Source organism: Nipponia nippon, unplaced genomic scaffold (assembly GCF_047370975.1).
Source record: "Nipponia nippon isolate SJK-2023a ecotype South Korea unplaced genomic scaffold, ASM4737097v1 scaffold_1, whole genome shotgun sequence".
NCBI classification, from domain to species: domain Eukaryota; kingdom Metazoa; phylum Chordata; class Aves; order Pelecaniformes; family Threskiornithidae; genus Nipponia; species Nipponia nippon.
The window spans coordinates 152596114-152618900 of record NW_028262290.1 but is presented as its reverse complement, the minus strand read 5'-3'; the positions used below and the strand labels follow the sequence as shown (position 1 = coordinate 152618900).

Genomic DNA, 22787 nt, shown 5'->3' with positions numbered 1-22787 from the left:
GGGGGGCAGGGGGGAAAATGAGCAAGATATTGTTTCGGTCGGACCTCCAAAGCAGAAAGCACCCCATTTTGGGGCAGAGTGGAAGAGAAGCAAGAAAAATAAATCATTGTCTCCTCTATTCTTCAGGAGATCCAGGACAAGAGCAGGTTCCCAGCAGCACTTGAGCTCCCCAGCAGGATTTGTCGCCTCTACGTGGGACAGCACAGCTGAATTCTGCCTCTCACAGAGTCAGCACCAAAAGTGGTATGTCTACACCATCACAGTACTATACCACATAAAAAAGTCAATTTGGGTTCCTGAGCAGTAGAACATCAGCACATAATCATACAAAGTTCTTGGCTCCACAGTGAGCCTGGGTAAACAATTATGTCACAGCTGTCCTGCAATTATTCATTCAGATCACAATCCAGTTCTTTCTAAACAAGAGTGATTTAACTGCAGTAACTCTCCCCCCTACAGGACTGATTCCTGCCATATTACCAGGACACCACACTGCCCCCGCCCCATTCACTGTCCTGATCTCAACCACTGCACAGACTTCTGTTGTGCTGGGGCTCTACTAGAAATTGGGCCTTCTATGAAAAGCGTAGGACTTTCCTGGACAGTCCCTGGCGTTGTACCTCATGCAGGTGGATGTAAGTGGCGTCTTCTCTTCTAGCTTGGACTGAATATGACAAATACCATTCTCTGAGTATGATCAACAGCTCTAATCCAGAAAAATCAGATCTTTTCCCTCTTTTCCAGAAAAGCAACTAAAGCTGGTCTTTCCCAAAAGATTTAATTCTCCAGTTGTTAAAAACCTGTCCTAAGACAGCAAGCAACCCAAACAGATGGCATAAGAACTAGTAATCTTCATTTCCCCTGCACTGTTTCAGACAGAACATCATGATATGCACAAATAGGCAGGGAGGGGGGGCAGCTGAACTAAACAAACAACTTTTGCATGGTTAGACCACCACCACAGGTGAGGCAAACCATTTTTTTTTTTTTTCAGTCATCAATAACCAACATGACGGAACTACAGCCAACAGAGAAGGTTTGTAGTCAGATCAGGCTACAAGGCTCATACTCCAGACACCACCTTATGCAAAACTATCCATTCCCCTTACAGAAAGGTAATACACATGTTGATGGAAGCAACTGGTAAACACATTTTATCTAGCTGGTCATGCCTGTCAGTATGTCTGCTTCCATAAGCCAAAGCCAAGAAGCTCTGAGGAAAAAGATATTTGGAAACCATGGCAACATACCCTTTTGGCTGGTAAAAAGGAAGCAAAGAACAGCCATCGCTGCTGCTAATAGAAAAAAACGTATTTGTTTTTCAAAAAAATTTACTTATCAAGTTCTTCCAAAAATAGTCATCCCAGACATCCAGACACCAACACACAGTCAATATCTTTTCAACTAAACTGACTTTCCTATGCAGGAATAGAGAGAACAGTAGAGAACATAAGGAATCAGCAAATGTCGTAATATCTGTTTTAAACCAGGGGACAGCGTAGATGGCTGTAGTGACACTGCGAGACCAGCTCTTCATTGCTATGGACACTGTACAAGCTTTATGCATAAACTGCTGGGTGCCGGCACAAGAGAACCCACACAATCAATGCCGGCCAAGAAGAGTATTCAGGTACAATAATGATAAGCAGAAGTAAAGAGCTAGACAGGAGATGTAAAGGTAAAATAGATACATGTAGTGACCTTCTGCATCTTATCAAGACGGAAAATCAACACAGGAGATGCTGCATTCCCACACAGTGTTCCTGGTTTTAGCTGACAGCAGTTCCTAGGGATCGCAGGCAGCCAACAGGATGGCTGCTCAGAAATGCTGCAGATCAGTGCCTTATATGCCTAAGGACTAGAAGTAAACAGTAAAGCTCTCTATTAGATTCCAAATTAAGACCCCCTCTACTACAAGATGACCATTCTCGCTACCACTTGGATTCAACTTGAAATCTAACTTTTCTGCAAGTGCTAACTGTAAGGGTAATGACCAGTATCGTAAGAAAGATTTTGACATAATTTTTCCTAATCAGAATTAGAGAGAACATACAGACTTCACTGCAGCAAAACATGTGTGATATTTTAACTTACAAAGTTTAACTTAAAAAAAAAAAAAAAATCAAATTAAGGAACTAATACATTGGGTAAGAAAAAACATTTCCAGGAAGACAAAGCTCTCAAAACAAAGTTTTTGAGCCAGAATCAGGAGAGCCTATAAAGGCTGACATTGCATCGTGAAGCAATGCCTCATTATGGCTGAGAATCTATTTAACAAGTAAAATTACTTTAAGTATACAGCACATGTTTTAGGCTATGAATATAACTTATTCAAAGAAAAAGCAGCATAAACCAGAAATCTTCTATGCCTGGCTCATGCAAAAGCCAAGTTTAAATTAAGATTTAATTAAATTTTTGTGGACTCTTAATTCAAGCACATCGTTGGTGATGCTCTCTGTTTGATTTTTCAGAAGTAAATGTTTGATTGAACGAGAAAGCAAAAACTGCCAATTTCATTATTCTTTTATACACCTTCCTGGCACTATGATTTATAGCTACGTTCCAATTAAAACAGCCTCAATTAAGAAGTAAGAATCACCTCCTGCAAGACATTGCAAGTAAAAGTACAACTCTGGTTTCCTAGAGGAATATATGATTAAGAAACCTAAACTACTAATTTCTTAGAAACCCCAAACATTTGGAGGCTCACTAGAACATAGTACAGACACTACAGCACTTCTTTTTAAGCCTTGAAACTGCAAATATTTTTTTTTTAATTAAACCTAAGCCAAACCAAAAATATAATTCAAAAATTGAAAAAGAATAATTTAATTTGGTCAAGGATACGTGCCAGATTCTGTACTGGATAACTGCCGTTTAGCATGACCACAAGTCCACAGAAAAGAGCACTTCAGATGCTGGACATCATGAAGCAGACATTTCTTTATGTCTATACCTTACAGAAAGGGTAAGAAAAGCAGCTTAGCAGACCAAGCAAAATTACGTTCTATGCTGAAGGGGTAGATAATATTATAGGAAATTCTGCTTTCTCAGAGTTGATTAATTACTTTGGTTGCATAAATTAAAAATAACTCAATAATTCTAAGGGCAACTAGAATACAACTAGAGAGCCATTCTATCCTCTCTTATATGCCACTGCAATGTTTTAATAGACTTCCTCTGTTCTCTTGTTTCAGGAAAAAAACCCACAACATTTCTTTCACAATTTTCCTGTCATTATACCAAAGGAAAAATGCCTGCATTTCAGTGTGGCTACACACAAAAAGACATTTAAAAAAAAAAAAAACAAACCTGTAAGAGTGAAACTTTATGCAATACATAATTGAAAAAAGAGGTATTAGAAAGTTATCCCTTAATTTATATATGATTAAGCCCAAAGAAGCTATGGGGACCAAGTTACGCAATATCTTTAACATAAATGCGGGGGGCGGGGGGGGGGGGGGGGGGAGAAATGTGAATCTAACTTTTAACTTGTGTTTGGATGAAGTATCCAATGTTGGAGACCACCATTTAAGTTAATTCTGCAGCTAAGGTGTTCATATTTGACACTGGAGAGGAAGAGACATAGTTCTTTTAAGAATGAAAATTCAAAGTTGAGAAATAATTTTATACTTCAACATTACACTTTAAAAAAAGTCTAACTCACTAATTGTCATTTCATGTAATGAAAAGCACTCATACATAGCAAATCGCAGTAATTTGAAACTGCAATGATTTCTAACACTGAACATTCACATAAAAGTGTCAACAGTTTTCATTTCACCTGAGCCTCATCTCCACATTTTTAATACATCGAAGTTCTAGAAGGACTAAATCTAGCAACCAACAAACATTACAAGAAACAGACTAAAAGCCTATAATGCCAATGTTAGGAAAAATTACATATAAAAACTGAAATTATATAGAAATACAGAAGCTCTTATTCTTCACCAAAATCCAACATCTCTACTTCATTATAGAACTCTTAGAAACAAAGTTGTTCCTATACATGTTCTGCAACACCACATAGTATCTTTGCAAACATACTGTATTGCCCTGTGTTAGTATGATACAGGCTGGCTGGCATGGCCATTGCAGAAATTCCAGAAGGTGCTCCTTCATCTTCTGACTTTTCTTCTTCTTCAATCTTCGGTACTGCAGGAGCATCTGATGAGAGTTCATTCAAAATTTTTCTAAAAAAGAATGTACATAACTTTATATATTTGAAATTCCATATCCATGAGAAAACTAAGTCACTGGCTTTTATCAGACAGTTCTGCTGTAACATATAAGCTGCCTTTAAAAACCAGCAAAACCAAAATAAAAGTTCCTTACCGGTATGAAGGCCGCCTTGAAAGTATTTCCCTACGTTTTTGAGAATCAATTATCCCTTCCGATTCTGCAGATTCATCTGCAATCGATGCTACCTGTAATAGCAAAGTTTCTAAAATTCGTAACTTCATAAAAAAAGAAGACAGCAACAGAGTAAAAGATTATTTTTTAAAATTCCTTCCATGCTTGCAAGTTGCACTTATTTATCACTAATCATGTGATCTTGGACTTCTTTTTCGAAAGCAAATCACAAATTATGAAGTTAGCTACACGTAGCCACTTAGATGACATCTTCCATTTGAAAAAGGAAAAAATCAAAATAATCCAGGTTACTTTTTTGTGAATGACACCTAGAAAAAGTACTGAAGACAGAAGATTTCTTTAAATATAAAAATATTACACAATTTAATTAACTTTTGAAGTGAAATTAAACATTTAAAATACAGAATACTGCACTAATGCACCTAAAATAACAGTATACAATACAAAAGCCTCTTCACAACCACAAAGCTATTTAGAAAATAACTTTATTTAAATATACACATTTATTACACTTACCAACACATATTCATGAACACAAATACATTGCTTAGCAATACTGTGTGAGTTTTAGAAACCCCTGAGAAGTCCACAACGTCTCATTTTCTCAGAACTTTATTAGTAGTATTTTCACAGGTTCTTTTTCTCTTAAAATTACCCAAGACAACATTAAGGCCTGGAGCTGAATCACACTCTTTACCAGCAACTATCTTATTACACAGAACTGAAAATGATTATTGAACAAGGAAAAAGTGCAATTTTCTCAACTCATTTAACTACTCAGAACTACTGCTGCGTAAGATTTCCAAACTGAAACAGTGCAGTAAAGTTAGCATGGAAAATGACCTTTCCACATAAAGACAGACCAGACTGCAGTTTCAGACTAAGCGCTGTGTTAAGCTAACACTGAATAAACACGAGTTAAGTGACTAGAAGGCTCAAGTGTTCGACCTGGGTGCAGTGGAGGCTTCTCTACAGCTCAGGGAAGACAAGGAAGAGCTCTAGAACTAATGCAGCTGCCAGGCTCGAGTGCTCAGTGCTAGAAACGAAACGTGCTTGACCTCAACAGAAAATGACTGGCTGGAAGGTTCTGGAAATTTATAGGCCTGGGTCACCCCAACTCAAACCTATAAAACTACACCTTGAAAGAGCTACAGGTTATTGCAGAATGAAATTGTCTCTTCACTTGTTAATTTTATTACATTCCAGTTCTGTGTAAAAATATTTAATGTAGCCTCATTTTGCTGGGCAATACATAGGAAACGTCATTAAAACTCTACACCTGCCTAACAAAAAAAAAAAAAAAAAGACCACCTAGAAATAATTAGAGGTAGTTCTCCATGTCTACAGATGTATAGCTCCACACCAGACTTCAGAGCTGACTGGCAAAGAGCTTCACAAAGTTTGTATTCATCTTTTTGCAGGATGGTCCAATGGTGACCAGCAAAGACATCTTCTGAAAGGCATTTCTCTCCAGTGCCCTACAGCATCTGCTTGTGTATCGACCTTCAAGCCTCTAGTGTAAACCTTCAAAACTAAGACAGTATCACATAGCTGAGGGCATGGGCATCCTATCTCAAAACAGAACTCTCATTCTGCGGGGTGGGGGGGGGCAGGGAAGGAAATCTATTTGTCCCGGGACAAACAGCAGGAAAACAAGACCTTAGTGCCTTTAAACCTTCCCGTTCCACTAAGGGTTACCAGCAGCCACCCCTAGTTTGTGAAGATGGCCAAAGAGGTCAGGAACAGTCGTACTTTGGGAAGAAGGTAAGGAAATCACAAGACAATTTAAGCATTTTAATATGGAAGACGACATTTTCTGCAAGAAATTTCAAAAGTTCCAATTTTCATCAAGATGAGATAAATTTAACATTTCAGTTTGTTCTAATAGCAAACAATCACGTTCACAATGCTAACCAGTGGAAACCATTGTCATTTTTTCTTGGACGTCGTTCAGACTTCATCTTTACCACACCACTCTGTGTTTGAACAAATTTAACTTCAAGCTCATGTTAGTCTGCCAATAGCTGATACATTACAGGGGGGAGCAAAGTAGAAAAGTTAAATAACAGTCTGATCTTCAAACCCTCCTACAAGTAAAACAACATTAACTAAACAGCAAGGAACATGATATAGATAAGCATTTTTTTTCATGCCAAAAGCTACAGCATTACAAGAAAAAATTTTGAACACCTTCCAGTTTAAAGCTGCAGGTGTTTGAGGGAGAGGTCATGCAAGCTTTAACATCAACCTTCAACATACTTTTTTTTTTTTTTGTAACTAAACTGATATAATTTCCCAACTTCCCCACTGTCTGGCAGAGATAGGATATCAAGTTAAAGCCAAATGATCTGGAGGAAATGCCAGGTGGCAGGACAAAGTACTTAAGAGGATCACAGAAGGGGTGAACAATCTGTGTAATGGAGTCTTTTACAGCATCTTCAAGCCCTTCTTGTAGAGTCACCTTATTTGGCCATTAGCATGCTCAAATGAAACCCAAGCAAAACCCTGGAACTAACTGGTCAGTATTAATCAGGATACAGCTTTCCTGTCTCTACTCCTTTGGGAAAAAGACAACAGCCAAAGTTCACTCAATACAACAAACAGTCAACTTCCACTCCCCTAAGAAGACACAGCAGCAGCCGGCAAGAGATTCCAGAGAAATTCCTCCTTCTGAACTTTGGAGCAAGTCCTCTATTTTTGCATGTATATACTGACTATACTGACTTGAAGAAAAGCAGTGACAGAAACTGGAAATAACTGTAATAGGCTTATCTGATAAAAGTTCACTCTGGTAAATTACAGTTAGAAAGAATTCCATTAAAAAAAAAAAGTGTATATTTTGAATACTCTGATTTGACTTCAAGTTTGACCAAACCCAAGTCTCTTGCCATCTACTGCACCTGTTTCAGTAGTGATGTAGAATTTCAAAACCTTACCAGGTCCCATCACCTACACCTACTGCTTACAAATAAAATATTCAGTATCTGGCCAAGGTTTTATTCTTTTTCTCTAACCTCTAAGACAAATCATACTTACATATGCCTTTTTATTTATTATACTTCAAAGCTACTAGGAAGTCTCAAATGTTAAAGGTGGCTTCTCAAGAAGACTGACAATGCATGTCTTTTCCTTAACATGTTGCAATGACTGCAGGTAACAGTTCACACATAACAAGTGTATAGCCTCTCTTACCAGAGATCAATTCTGTTTGCAAAAAGCAGTTCAGTTGACGTTTCACAATCAGATTTTAAGAAAACTAGAGCAAAGGCATTCCTAGCTACAAAAAAAACACCAATGGAAGGCCAAGTCATTTTCAAAACACTGCAAGTTCATTCTCTCTGGTCTTTTTCACTATTTAAAAGCTCTGAAAACTCTTCGGCATTTTGCTCCGGTCCCCGTTTTCTAACATCAGCGACTTTAAACTTGTGAAGATTTGCCAAATAAATGTTTGAGGCTGCCCTTATTTTTGGTCTTTACATATCCACACCCACAAAAAGCAATACCAGATGCTCTAACAGGGCCTGCTAATAACAACAAGGAATTATTTGACTATAATATGGTTACTTCCATTACATCCAGATGCTCTCCAAAAATACAGTATGAGATACTTGCAAATTTATGAGTTCGTAGTCTCATTAGAAACACAATGTTCACAGAATTTAACAAAACAGACAAACAGCAAGATACACTAAAGTAAGGCCACGTTATTACACAAATTTGCTGTTGCGTAAGTTCCAAGGTTCCAAGACATAATTTCTTAAAAGATAAACAGGAAGCATTAAGGAATCGCTACACAATGCTTGTAGAGCTGCTACTGGTTGGCGGTTTGCCACCTTCCCCCCCTGCCGTTTCCCGCACCATATGAGTAAATCTTGAAGCACTGGTAGGAATGAAGAGAAACTGAAGATGGGGGGGAGGGGAGGGAGGGGGGAAGAGCTATGAGGAACCAAATATTGATGAAAATGTAACAATAAAAGAGCTAACCTGAACAGCTTGCATGTGTGGTGATTGAATGACTGAGGGCTGTGTGGCTTGAATGACACCCTGGACATGAACAGTTTGACCAGAAGGCAACTGCACTAGAGTTACAGCTGGAGATCCTCTTCCAGCACTTGATGCAGCTACAGAAACCTGCAAAAATTACAATCATCATGTTTAAGTAACATGCCTTAAGACTTCAGCAAATGCTTTTAGAAGTGGAACTAAAACAAACTGGTTTTGATGCCATATCTAAAATAGCTTAGATGTGTGTAATTATCACACACAAAAATAAGCTAGTTTTACTAGTAAAAGTTTGGTTTGTATCTTTCCAAATGGTATGGAAAGCTTAAAACTGTCCCCTAACAAATTGCAAATCTTTCTCTTTTTTTTTTTTTTTTTTTAATCCAGAGACTTCATGTTTTCTTTTCAATTAGAAACAACCCTAAGCTATCACACACTAAATCTGCTCTCGCTAGCATGAGGGTTAGGAAGACCCTGAAGAAATGTAACAAAAGACATCAATATTCACTGAAGTGGTACGTTGCTGCAACAACATACAGGGTAGAATGTTCTTGGTCAGGAAAAAAAATTTTTTTAAAAAAATCCAGACCGGCTTTGGTTTTGCTTTGTTTGTTAGGCAAGAAGTTGTGCTTTTCAGACAGATGTCTCAAGACACATGAAAAATTTTCAGATAGCAAGAAAATCCCTGTTAAATAAAGCAATACATGGATTTGTAAATTGATTTAGTTTAATAAATTCTCTTTATGTATATATTTATATATTAAAAAAAAAGCATTGGAGTGCTTCAATACAACAACAAAAAGAAAGAACAGCTGAATCTTCTTTAAGTCTAGCACTGCTGAAGAAAGTGTTCTGTTTAGGAATAATCTGATCCCTTTTCCTGATGACATTTTAGAGCACACACAGCTTTCCCCAGCCCTTGGCTCTCAACCATCGGTACTGAAGATGAACGGGTTAAACAGTTAAACGCCTACAAGCTAAGAAATAGTTCAATATTTATGGTACTACTGTTAAATCTATTAACAGAAACAAATACTGAAGAAAAGGGAAAACACTATTATTGATCTCAAGTTGTGTGATGAAACCTCTCTAAAGTCAGAAAAGGAAGCTAATGACAAACATAAAGCATGTGATAAAAAGGGATACCATGTTTTTCAAAGTAAAAAGCATTGAAAAAACTTATTTCTATATTCTGCATGTACAAGAACAAACCCAGACTCATAGCTAAAATTCTGTTATTATTTCCTTCCTAGCTTTGTTCTCAGCCCCAAAAGGTAACTTGTATGAGCAGTAAAGGTAAAAAGAGATGACAGTGAGAAGAAAAACATGATGAATGCTGAATATAAAAAAAAAAAGTTAAAGTTTTGTATTTTTCTGTATTCACACTGAAGGGTTTTTTTAATTCCAAATATTAAAGAAGCTCTCATTCCTGATCCGTAAGCCATTGCTTGTCTGGAAAACATTCTTTTCTTGAAGCAAGAGAAAAATTTTAACTACTATTAAGATGCACTACTATTAAAAAGACCAGATGTTGGCTCAAATTATCTTGAAGAAACAATGTTTCTAGGAAACAGACAGGATCTTGTCAACATTCACTATGTAATTGTTCAATTGTTACAGGAAACTGAACTGCTTTTCAGGAAATAGAACAATTATGGGCATTTCTAACCCCAAAATGGAAACACTCATTTCTTAAACGGTATTAAGTGGCAACATGTAAATAGGACATACAAATCTTCTTCCCAATCTATGAAACAAATATTATCAGAAATTTATCAGAAAGAGATATTCGAGATTGAGATCTATAAAGTCTCAAAGATCTGAAGAGTATGATCTATTTTGTGTCAAAGCTGACACCATCCTAAACTTAAGCTTCAAGGAAAGAACATGGAGCAGTCTAAATGTTTACAAAACACGCTAACTTTTCAAAACATTACAAAGGCAATTTCACCAAACCTTTCGATTTACTGCTACCTTTGTGAGAGCTGCAATATTCTGTGTATCAGAAGAACTTTCTGAGTACAACACACACGAAACAGTACAAGGTGAACAGTTTATGAGTTTCTTTTTAATCGGCAATGGGTCAGGCACATATCATCAGGAAGTAATCCAGTACTCCAGTAATCCAGAACCTTTTGACGCTATCATGCATAAATGCTGACTAAAACAGACTTGGCAAAAAAATGACTTTCTGACATCAGTGATGAGCGATGCTACCTTTAACATCATTACTTCAAGGGCTGTCTGGCACAATGACTGAAAACAATCCACAGAGGCACCTCAGGAACACAGAGGGTGAGGGGAAGCTTAACGCATTAAGCACCTGGTTAAATAGTCTAAGGGGTATGTTCCTGGCAATGGCAAAGAGACTTCAGATGCTGTAATGTCCTTTGGGGTTCTATCCTCTTAGGTATGCAACAGTCAAGTCTAATAGCTTCCACAACTACCAATCATGCATTCTGTCATAGCAGTATGGTCCTCTACTTCATATGTTTGGAAATATAAGTGCTCCCTCTTCCAAGATGGGAGAGAAAAGTAGCCAGCAAAATAGGTCATTAACTACCTTCATACTGAGGCACACATTCTTTCAGAGAAAGGGGTTACTCGTCGGTTATCTGACTTCACGATGCGTTGTCCATCTGAACAGTTATGCTGCAGATGTATGCACTCTCATCACCCAAGGTCAGATAACTTTTCCCTACACAGTACTACAGAGGTTACGTTCACATTCAACCCCTCATACCTTGAAGACTGCTGATATGAAGTACGTAATGCACAGCTCCATCTGATTTCTGTCCCTGACGTAGAATCTAAACACTACGAGGACTCCAGACGTAAAGTGAAAAGTAGTTCTGGAAAAGGGAAACACAGGGCAAACCTGTCCTGGATTCACGTAATAAAAGAGCAAAGGACTCGCCACACTCAAGCACTGAGTAGCCTCTATGAGGAAAAGCTGAAGACAGGGAAGTTTTGGTCAATTCCAAAGCTAATGACAGAAAAGCAGCACATAGTTTTAAGGACGATAAGGTTAGGCTGATTCCAGCCATTTGGTGACAGCATACTCTTCAGGAAGCAGAAAATGGGTGACAAGCCTGCACGTTTATAATGCTGTAACATCAATTTTGCTGAATGTCCTGGACTTGCATTTGGCAGGCTGATTTTAGAGCCATGTTTACAACATCCTGGCAAACTTCTACAGGGCTCAATCTGTTGGGAGCAAGATTTAACACAAAGTTTGATGCCAACAGCCCACAAGGAGAATACCCCCTAAGTGCTAAACCTGAGCAGTCTCAGCTTGCAATGGCTATGCACTCTGCGCTCTGGAAAACTCCCTCTGCTCTCTCTGACTGCAGTTCTCACATTGTAAATCCTGACCCATGTCTAGTTCAGGGCCAGCACCCAGAGGCCAACAGATGGTATCTCAGATCCAGACAGCAGACAGCTCTACTGATAGACAGAATAAGACAAAGTTTACAAAAAGCGATTCAGAGAAGAACCCATCAAGGATGTAGGATTACAGAAAAAAAAAAAAAACACAACTGAAAGTATTTTTGTCAAATATGAGAAAGGTGTAAGTACATTGCTCTTACATTTTTAGACCTATATTTAGTGTAGCTGAGCACAGGGCAACACAGAATGCAATATGGCCTCTAGAAATCCTGCAAAAGGAACATGTAATTTCTCTTTGAATACCAATGCAGATGTAACCGTTCCAAGATGCAAGTTTGACTATCATCAACATTATCAGAATATTTCAATCCAAATTAAATTCCTTTTAAGAACAGCCCTATATGTATTAACATAAGATCTATGCACGTGAGACAGAACCCATGGAGCCCATCTCAAAACAGGTTGAGAAATTTTCCACCTTGCACATTTGTTCTTCCCTGAAGAAAAGGCATCAAGCTTCTGTACAGGTGCTCTGTTCCAGCAGCTTCTGAAGACAACCACCAAGGCTTTTACAAATTAATACTTTCTTACCTAATTCTTTTGGTGGCTGGATCACCAAAACAATACCGTGTCAATTCATTAACTGGCTGAAAGTGAGGGATGCAAGAAATTCCACTATAAATGAGATCTTATTCTACATTAATTAATTTTATTTTAAAATAAATAACCCTTTAAAGACAGAAATTGTCAATTTTGCTTCAATGGATGAAAGATGCATCTCGTTTTTGCTAGTTTCTAATTTACTAATTTTTGCTTTTGCTGAAAAAGTAATTTTACTTTCATCCCCCCAAAATTGCAGGAGTATATAGCAATATCTATTACACAAATCGGGGGGGAGGAAGACACTATCTTTTCTCTACTAATAATGTATAATAGGTCCTCCTTAGCATTGGAGGTTACCCTATCACACCATAGTGCTCCAGCCCAGACATTCTTAGTGTCTCCCCTCCCTCCCCAGGCAAGACATTAAGAGTGCTTCACCATAAAACAATGTCTGCCCCCCAGAGACTGTCATCTTATTCAATACCTTCTCTGCCTTTTTAAAACTAAATGGTGGGTATTTCTTTAAAAAGCCTGAACTCCAGAGGAGAGAAAAACAAACCCACAAAAAAACCACAAAAAACCACCTCCTGTGCAGTTGTGTCCCTCAGCATTTTGCTAGTCATTCCCTGGCCAAAGTCATAATTAAACAAAAAACTGAGCAAATGAAAAAAACATAAAATTCCATCCAAACAAAAAAAATCCACCTTTTTTTACTGTGAGGGCAGTCAAATACTGGCACAGGTGCCCAGAGAGGTTGTGGAGACACCATCCTTGGAGATATTCACAACACAACTGGACAGGGTCCTGGGCAGCCTGCTCTGGTGGACCCTGCTTGCGCAGGGGGGTTGGACTGGATGATCTCAAGAGGTCCCTGACAACCTCAACCATTCTGCAATTCGTGGATAATACACAGAAAACTACAAATTGAGTATTAAAAGATAGTATACCAAAATGCTTTACTTCAGACTGAACAAAACCAAGGTTGAACAAATATTTGGCTGAGAAAAACAGATGTCTGCAAAGGAGCCCTCGGTTTCAGTTACCAGGCCTTTTACCTCTCGGTAAGAACCAAGTCATTCTTTTCTCATATTTCTGCACATTTGCAAGAAAATTAGTAGGAGAGATAATTGGAAGTTGGCGCAAGGTACATTTCAGTCACTTTAAGTGGTTGTCTTCTCTTAACAGCACTCCTCTGGGGGGCAAAGAGGGAGAAGGAGCTACCTGTGCCCTTCTGTAACAGTCAAAATACACAGACGCCGGACCAGCAGCGCAGCCACGAATTCCTCAGGAACACCCCAAGTTTCCCATCCCATACCAGCAAAAGCAGACGGGAGGCGTCCCCCACAAGGTCCCTGCCTCGCGCAGGGGTTAACCTCTCAATGTCCGCCTCTAACCCTCACCATGACAAAGCGTCTCACCTTCAGAGCCTGCCAGGTAGGAACATAAGGTAAGAAAGTCCTCCTCATCTTACGCCAAAGAAATGTCACAACAAGGCCTTTCAGCAGTGAGCTTTCCGTCAGGGCCCGTTTTACCAAGAGAAACGCTGTGGCAGTTCAGCCTCCAGGCGCCACGGACTCCCAGCTGCCCCAGGCAGGGAGGTGGCGGCGCGGCCTGCAGGCCCCGGGGAGCAGCAGCCAGGAGGCCGGCGGCACTGCCAGGCAGCGAGGTGACAGGCCTGTCTGCTGGTGGCCTTCGGCTTCGCTGTTCTTCACAGAGTGGCACAACTGCATCAACCCCACTTTTCCAGATGGCCCAGGAGAGGGACATCAACTTCAGCTATGAGCGCCGAGCCGCTTTGACAGGTCCAGGCTGACACTCTAGGCCGTCTGACCAAAAAGAGGGACTCCCAGATGTAAACTCCAGACTATTATCCTGAGCCTTCAAACTGAAGTGCATGTGTTTCGTTTTAGTGCTAATTGACTGAGACCCATCAGTACTTCAGAGTTATTAGTTTTAACATGAGAGACCTGAGGCCCATGCCCAGTATGGCCGAACCTTCACATAGGGTACTCAAGCATCATATGCAGGTAAACATAAAAAGTGTTTTCCCTGGGGACCCGGCAGAAGCCCTCCTACAGCATCAGTGACAGCTTTGACTCTAGATCAACATTAAAAATTCCAAGTGACAGAATTCACAGGTATTTTCTTCAGAGAATATTGCACAAGCCAATAGATTTTACATGTAAATCATCCCATGAAGTTAAAACACAACATTTGAACTGAACTATCAAAGAAAGAAGAAATGAGGGGTTGACATCAACAGAGCAAACCAAATAGAATTCTTGGTTTCATGCTCTGTTCTTAAAGAAAAAAATAACAAACCGTATTCCCAATGCTGCAGGTATCAAAACCACAACAAATGCCACAGGTAACATAACTAACAAATAAGCGTTCATAAATATTTTGCAGTCTATTTTGTGTCTGAAGACCCGACAAAAAGCAGCTGCATTCAGTCTTGAAAATATACCTATAATGTAAATCAAGTATCTAACATTCCAAACACGTGGCATCAGATAACTGAGCATCCCTCCCTTAGATCAGACAGGAATCTTACCAAGTAACTTCTAACTTCTGATGATGAAGAAATTCTGTAAGATGTTTTTTAAAATCAGTTCCTTTACTTCAGAAAGGGTTTTTGAAGATCCTTCTAAGTGGTCTATACAGCTTCCTGAAGCTATAAATATTAGTACTGGCAAGAACACACTTTCTTTCAAGCACTGAACGTTTCAGTGCATATTTTTAATGCTTGAGAATTATTACTATGTCATCTTTTGTCCATTAACTACCAAAGAAGAATCCAGGTACGACTACCATACAGAACACGTAAAGTAAATTTTTAGAACTCCAGACACTGTCATTGGATGCACAGGGATGAAACAAAACAAGCATACATTAAAAATGTACTTGCAGGAAGATGAAACACATTCTGTACAAAAAAATGAAACTAGGAAAGAACCGTGGTTATTTTTATTAATTTTTAATTTTTGTTATACAAGACATCTTCAAGATCAAACACAGCTAAAACATGTGTGTATCTTGCATCCACTTCAACTCTTTAAGACCCTATTCCCATCTCCATAACAAACATAATCATCTTGGAAAAGTGGAAAAAAACAAACAAACAAAAAGTGCCTACTGATCATTCTGAAAAGCCCGGTCTCCTAAAAGTGTTACCTTTTAACAGACCTGATGTTATCCTAGCCCTTTGTTAAGTACATTAGGCATAGTTTTCAGTATACCTTTGCTATATTTTTCCTGTTTAATAACAAGACTTATAGAACATGGGAACTCCATACAAATTGGTAATTTAAAAATCATACCAGTTCTCAATATCACTTTATTGATTCTTCTCATCTTCCCACATTTCAACTTACCTCAGATACTGGGGAAAGCTGACTTCGGCCTGGCTGATTCTGAAGATGACCAGCATCTCTCTCTGGCACAGAATCCACTGCATTGTCATCCTGTTGTGATTCAACCATTTCCATGGTCATCTGCCTAAAAGTAAGTACACATCTAAATAATGCAATACAGGGAGGTATATCAGGCATCTAGGGAGAAAACAGCAATTCCAGACTATTTTATATTTGAAGCAGACAACTAAAAATATATATAGATAAATAGATTTCTCTCAAAACTATTAGATTTACTGAAGTCCTTTCTTCCCATTCCTCCATATTAAAATATTCATTCATACAGCCAAGAGCTCTAAAACAACTACTTTGGAAAGCTGCAAGGAGGGGCAGTTCTGGAAATGCCTCTCATGTACAATAGTGCATGAGAGGACAAGCACAGAGTCCTGGGGTCCTGTGCAGTGCCGACAGCGGGGCTGGGAGCACAGCGCTCCAGAGCAGCCCACCAGCACTGCCTGCAGCAGGTCTCTCGTGCCTCCTGTCTCCCACCGGACAAGGCTCAAGGTGACCAGCAGCCATGTGCTGCCACAGCCCTCTCGAACCTTCTGAGATACCAACCCCCGGGCAAGGATCTACAGCTTGAATTGTCTGTAAACTACTCGTGGCTCAAGACCCACAATGATTCTTCTCATTTTGCAGGTTTAAAAGTAGGCTAAGTTTCACAGAAGAATAAGCAACTCCCTGACCCTCCATTTAAACTATGAGTTTAAACTCCATAGAGAAAGCTTCCAAATCTATGTGCTATATAAAAATGCAATTACCTGACAGTTGCCTTTCCATATTTCTTGGCACATTTAGTCATAATAGAAGGTGTATGTTTTGAAGCAAGACCTTGGTTCTCTTCAGCTCCCTTTCTCTCCTACCAAACCCTGCACTGAAGGGCCAACATTGAACAGGTGATGTCACAAACATCGCCATGGCAACAGGTCAGTTTACAAACAGAACAGAGGCAGGGCAGGGTCAGGCAGAGGCAGGCAGGACACCCTGCAGGCACACTCCCACCTACACCTTACTTACAGAAGGAATTGAGGCCACAAAAGGAAGACATGATATAGTTGTAGGATTTAAGAGGCTGCAAATCTCACTTCCTCAGGTTCAGGGGAAGCCCATCTGAACTCGAAGTTCAACTGTTTAACTGGCTGATAGTTACTGCAGTGTCTTCTCAGGTCTTACACTGAGAGAGGGAAGAGACGGGGAAGGAAATCTGCTATGTGCCTGACTGAGGCTCCCACATGTTAAAAGTTAAATACATTAAATCAAATAAAATGTAAACCAAACTCCTTCTGCAGCACTATTTTACAGAATATTCCGCAATCTTCGAGGAGAATAAAGATTTTTTTTTTTTTAAAAAAGTCACCCTTTTTGCCTAGAAAAAAGGCATGAAAATATATAAAGGAATCCAGTCAAATGATGCAGAGAAGCATATTTCTAGCTTGTATTCCTCTAATGGTATTCTACTGACCAGGCTTAGCAGTACTACAGCTAGCGGTAACCAAGCTCTACACAGTTCAAGACTTTTACGGGTTAACATTAGTATTTCTGACAACAGAAGTTACATTCTCTATGCCAGTATCAATTCAGATCAGATTCATACAGAGACATTTTACACCTAAATCTTTCAACATTCCTGTCTTGTTAGCACTACTTACCTTTTTCTCTAAATACAATCTAATTAAAGATCTACTGAAATTCACCAAAGTTGAGCAACTCTGGGGAGAATGTTTTCACCAAGCTTTCTACCATAACTTTCCATAACAACATGTTTATCTATAAAATCATTCCAGTTTTATATATGCATTCAATATAACAATAAAAAAGTAGGGAAAAAATATTCCTCCTCAGTAAACTAGGACCATCCATCGAGTCTCAAACATGAAAGCTCTATCTGGTTCATATAAGAATGCCTTCATAAGCTTCAGAACAGCTCACACACCAAGGAAGATTAAATAAGGCATAGGTACTGGCAACATATTCATTGCAATCTCTTCCTAAAGATGGGAATATATTCAGAATTAATTCACTTTATACAGGCCTTGAAGTATTTTCTTACCCAAAGCCATCTGTCACAGATAACCTACTGCTGGGAAAAAAAAATCAAGTATCTTTATTGACATTGAATGCATTCCATAGAAATTTTACCTGGAAAGAGCTATTCTTCATATAGTGAAAACCAGGGTTTAGTTTCTAAATTTTAGTTTAATTCCTCAATGACTGCAGAACATTATAAAAAAATTATTTATTTTTACTACTTTGATTATCAGGATTTTTATCCCTAAGTCTTTTCATCTGCTATGCTCCAGTAACCGACTTAGCAAACAGCTATGAAAAGAGCATCAGCACAGCAGAAAATCTAATAAAAATTTATTCCTAGTCTTTTACAAAATACAGTAAAGGGCTGTATTTTTTAGATTATCTATGTTAAATTAGAAAAAACAACAGCAAGTATTATACATGTCAGTGAAATGACAAATTAAGATTTATGACATACATGAAAAACTCAAGAATTTAAATAGATTTTCCATCTATAATTGTGTATATTCTGACTTTTAACACAAATGATTGCCTATTTTAAATCTTTAGCAATGTGGAGTAGAATCTGAAAATTTGTATACTGCTTTGAATTAGCTTTTTTTTTTTTTTGACTGCCATAAAATGCAACTGTTACTTGAGAACATACAGCAAAATACTTTTTCTAGATAAGCTAAAACTCACTTCTTTTTGACAACCTGGTAATTCTAGTATGTTTGTAAACAGAGACTTTATTAAAAATGCCCTCCAAATATAAAGACCTAAATACAGCCTATAAAACCAAAACAAAAGTAACAAAGGACATAGGTAATTTTAAAAGACACACTAGTTATCTTGGCATAAAACTTCAATGAAAAAGATGACTGAGGACAAAATGTAGCACGTTAGTATCATAATTCAGACACGTTACAATATTATGAATCTTCAGTAGAGATAACCATAGGGGATTACTAGGCTTGCAGGTGAAGGTCAGCTGCAGTCATTTGAGCCCACAGGGTTAGAAGTGGTTTAGCTCCACGGGGCCATGTCACCTTACGTGGGCCCATGCACAGCTCAGGACTACGCGTGCTGAGAAATTCCTGAATTTCACAGTCCAGTCCAGGTTATCGCTGTCTTTAGTGCATCCTCATAAACTCTCAAATTTCTGTAACCCGAGTTGTACAGGTTTTGCACTTCCTATATTATCTCATACATTGTTTTACCATGAGTACACTGAAGTGTTTTTAATAAATATACAGAAAAATACAGAGCAAGATCATAACTATGTTTTTTTCTAAAACATCAGTAATATGGACTGTGGTAAGAAACAGTTATTAATCCAATCCATAAACTACCAACATAAACAGTTTCAACATGTATCACAATCAGTCTACACTACAAGGAAATTCTAACACATTTATTGCTTTTAAGTTTCAAAGTAAGAAAAAAGAAAAATCTTTTGCTAAGCACTTAAAATCCTTTATGAAAGTGTATCAGTAGTAGTACACATCACACTTTAAAGTTTACATTACATTCCTCCTATTTTCAAGGAAAACCAAGCAAAGTTTCAAAGTATACGGTCTTAGGTCCTGTTTAAAATTATATAATGTTCTTCTTCATTGTATGATTAATTATATACAAGCTTTAGTCTTATATTCAGTATTATACATTCATTTCTTACATTTTTCACCGTGGTTGCTTACCATCATTGAATAGTAATTTTAAATATTAGCCTCGATTTTTAAATTAATAAACAAGTTATACCTCTCCCCTCCTATAAAAAAGGGGCAAAAAACGGGTTTCCATAGTGTAGGCAAAGGTACCTGCTTCTTCCTACAAAACTGCAAAGAAATCATCAGGATCTAGCAGGAGGTTTAACTGTTAACCAGCTAGTAACATTTCAATATATATTAGCACACGTTTACTATAGTCACTGAGACTAACATACAGTAGGTCAGTAGCAGGTAAACACTGATTAAGACGATGTATACATTGCACATCAAAAGCTTCTTCAGCTGATAATAGCAGATTCCCTGACGGGACAATACTGACAGACAGCATCAGCTAAAGGGGAACGCTCCCCAGGTGACCTAGAAAACTGTATGTCATTTGCAGCTAGAGGTGTGAACCTTTTATAGTTTTGTCCACAGATAAACAGTTAAGGAGAGCATCCCTATCAAGATGTGTTCTTGTGTAACAAAGAGCACAAAAAATCCTTTCACTCCTCCCGAATACTGTTGTTTGTTTTGCAAGTACATCACTGAATATTGATATAAATATTTAATGGCTGTTGGTGAAATTGTACTGCACAAGCAAATTGGTACAGTATTTTGCACAACTGGAAATGTATGACTGTCTAATTAAATACCCAGAGACATTTTAAAGACAACTTCTTTATTTCAACAATACTTTATACATCAGAGACTGTATACAAAGGTAGCTTATTACAAAGGAAATTGTAAGAGGCTAAGAAATACGTTTCAGCCCTTGCTCCAAACCTCTTTGAAGGCTTTTATTCACTGGGAAGTTACCACAAGGATGTGAATGTACAAACACCTATTTTGCATTTATTGATGACCCCACAGTGAGTGTGGAAACTCTCAGAATGCACTAGTTTCAGAAGAGCACTGTGTTTTCAAGTATGAAGTCTATAATCTGTTTTACTACACTGCTTTGTAGAGCACACCAACTGGCAAGGTGGTCACAGCATTCAGCCAGGTAAAGTGAGCGACAGTGCAAGAGACCGGATTCCAAGAGTGTAATCTTTCTGTTAAGTTTTCAGTATCAGCAGAATACTAAGTTTCTTGTGTCTCCTAAACTCTAATGTGCTTCCTTGTTTTTTTCCCCATCCTTTTCTTCCTAGATTATCTTAACAAAATCCTCAAAAAAAAATTTAAAAGCCCAACCTGCCACTGCTGCAAGCATGAGCATGCTACCTGTCACTCTGCATCTGCCACATCAATAGTCCGGACAAGACAGTGCTGGGCCTGCTGTGAAGAGGACACACGGTCCCCGTTTAGAAGAGCCCAACCAGTCCCTGAACAGGTACGAGGATCGTTTAAGCATCAGTATCTATGGAATCATTTAACACGCGGCTCCACTCGGCACCAAGTAATCACCAATTTGTCTGCATCCACCACCACGGCAGTGGTGGATGCAGACAAAACCCTCAAACTTCAAGCAAGACCCAGGGCTCACGAAGCCCACCGTGATCCTCTCCCACCTCTTTTCCTGTCCCAGCTCGGAAAACCCCATGGGCAAGGCTGCAATCAGGCCCCCCGGACTAAGGGGACAACGCCGCCAGGCACCGCGGCCTACCCCGCCACGGCCAGCGCTCTCCCCTCCGCCAGGGCACCCCGCCGGCCGCCGGGCCAGCACCCCGGAGCCCCCCGGGACCTGCCCTCCCGGGGCTCTCTGACAGCGGCAGGCAGGCGCGCTGCCCCGTCCCCTCCCTCGCCGGACGGCCGACAGGGGAGCCGAGCCGGTCCGGTCTCCCTCCCGAGCCTCGCTCCGGAAGAAGGGCCCGAGCCGCAGCCTGCCGGGGCCCGGCGGGCACCTCGGCTCCCGGGCTGTCACGGAGCAGGGCGCTCCGCACGCCCCCCTTCCCGGCCTGCGGAGAGGGCTGGCGGCCGCCCGACGGAGCCGTGCCGGGCGAGCGCGGCAGGCGGGCCCTGCGCGGCCCTCCCTAAGCGCGCCGCGCTCCCGGCGGCCGGCGGGGACGCGCCTCCGCCCGCTCCTGCGCGCTCCCGGTGGCAGGGGCTGAGCCGAGCGGCACAGCGCCCCCCTTGCCCGGCCCGGCCGGCCCCGGCCTCGGCCTCGGCCCCTGCCCAGCCCCGGCCCTCCGCGCCGCCGGGGCCGGCCGCTGCCCTCTGCGCTCCCCCGCTCCCGGCCCGCGGGGGGTCGGGCTGCGCGCACACGTGTCCCCGCCCCCTCCCGCACTCACCCGCCGCCCTGTACGTGCTGCCCCCGTCACAGGGGGTGGGGGGGATTGGGCCGGGCGGAGCCGCACGTCGGCCTCACGTCAGCGCTGATGCAGCCGCGCCGCCGCGGGGGCGCTGAGGAAATGGCGTCTGCGGCGACTCCCAGCCCCAGCGGCCGCGGAAGGAGGAGGAGCCGGGACTCGGGCGCCGCCGCCGATTGGCCAGGGGGCGCCCAACGGCCGGCGGGCTGGCCAACCGCCGCCGGTGGGCTGCCGGCGGCGCCTCTCATTGGCCCGGGGGCGGGACCGGCCGGCTGGTGTGGGGGAGGGGCGGGCCTGGACTCTGCCGGGGCGCCGGGCGGCTTCGGCCTGGGCCGGGGCGCCCTCAGCGGCGGCCGGGGGGCGGCCCCGCTTCCCGGACGGGGTTTGCACTCGAGGTGTGCGGTAGCAGCGGCGCGGTGCCGGCCGCTCTCCGTGTCGGCCGGCCTCCGCCGGTAAGGGCGGTCGGCTGGTCCGCGCCGGCCCTCGGCGGAGCGGCCTCCCCACAGAGCCGGGCCGAGGCCAGGCTGGCGCTTTCCCCGAGCCGTCCCCCGGGCAGGGGGCCCCGCACAGATCGCTGCTTGTCCCCGCGGCGGTGCCGGAGCGGCGGGGTGCAAGGAAACCTGCTGAGGGACCGGCCGGGGGGACAGCCGGCAGCGAGCCCGCCCGCGGAGCCAGTGCCCGCAGGTTGTTTTTAAATTCCTCTATTTCCTGAAAGCACGTCCCTTGCATCAGTGATTCCTAATGCTGCGTATTTTTCCTTTTGAAGTACGACATCGTATTTTGTATTTATTCGGCTAAACAAAGCAGAAACTGCCAAGAGATAACGAAGGGGAGCTGCGTGCGTGTCTCCCCACTGGCTGCCACAGGATACGCTCAAATGTCATGAGTCATGTTTGGTTTGTACTGAATGTTTGAGCATTTCTTGTTCCAGGAAGTATAACGCCCATATTCTCAGTTTTAATAATATTAAAATGCCATAAATGCATGGGCTCTAAACTCTGGTGTTACTAGTGGTGTTTTAACATCATATGTCTTAC

At 41.2% G+C, this 22787-nt stretch overlaps 1 protein-coding gene across 12 annotated transcripts in view; it reads right to left on the bottom strand.

The window, feature by feature from the left end:
• The window catches only part of CREM (cAMP responsive element modulator), a 35481-nt gene extending 13612 nt beyond the window's left edge, over window positions 1–21869 (bottom strand). For 4 of the 12 annotated variants that reach the window (XM_087778619.1, XM_087778634.1, XM_087778610.1 and 1 more), the window contains exons 1-5: window positions 21733–21869; window positions 15744–15867; window positions 8359–8505; window positions 4336–4427; window positions 4048–4193 (exon numbers count right to left, since the gene is read on the bottom strand). In XM_087778619.1, coding sequence (XP_087634745.1) covers window positions 4048–4193; window positions 4336–4427; window positions 8359–8505; window positions 15744–15863 — 505 coding nt within the window. In that variant the 5' untranslated portion in view covers window positions 15864–15867; window positions 21733–21869. Of the gene's footprint in view, window positions 1–4047; window positions 4194–4335; window positions 4428–8358; window positions 8506–15743; window positions 15886–21732 lie in introns of those variants that run through there. The other 8 variants (XM_087778648.1, XM_087778637.1, XM_087778647.1 and 5 more) reach the window with 6 other exon arrangements.
• Between the last annotated feature and the right edge of the window lie 918 nt (window positions 21870–22787).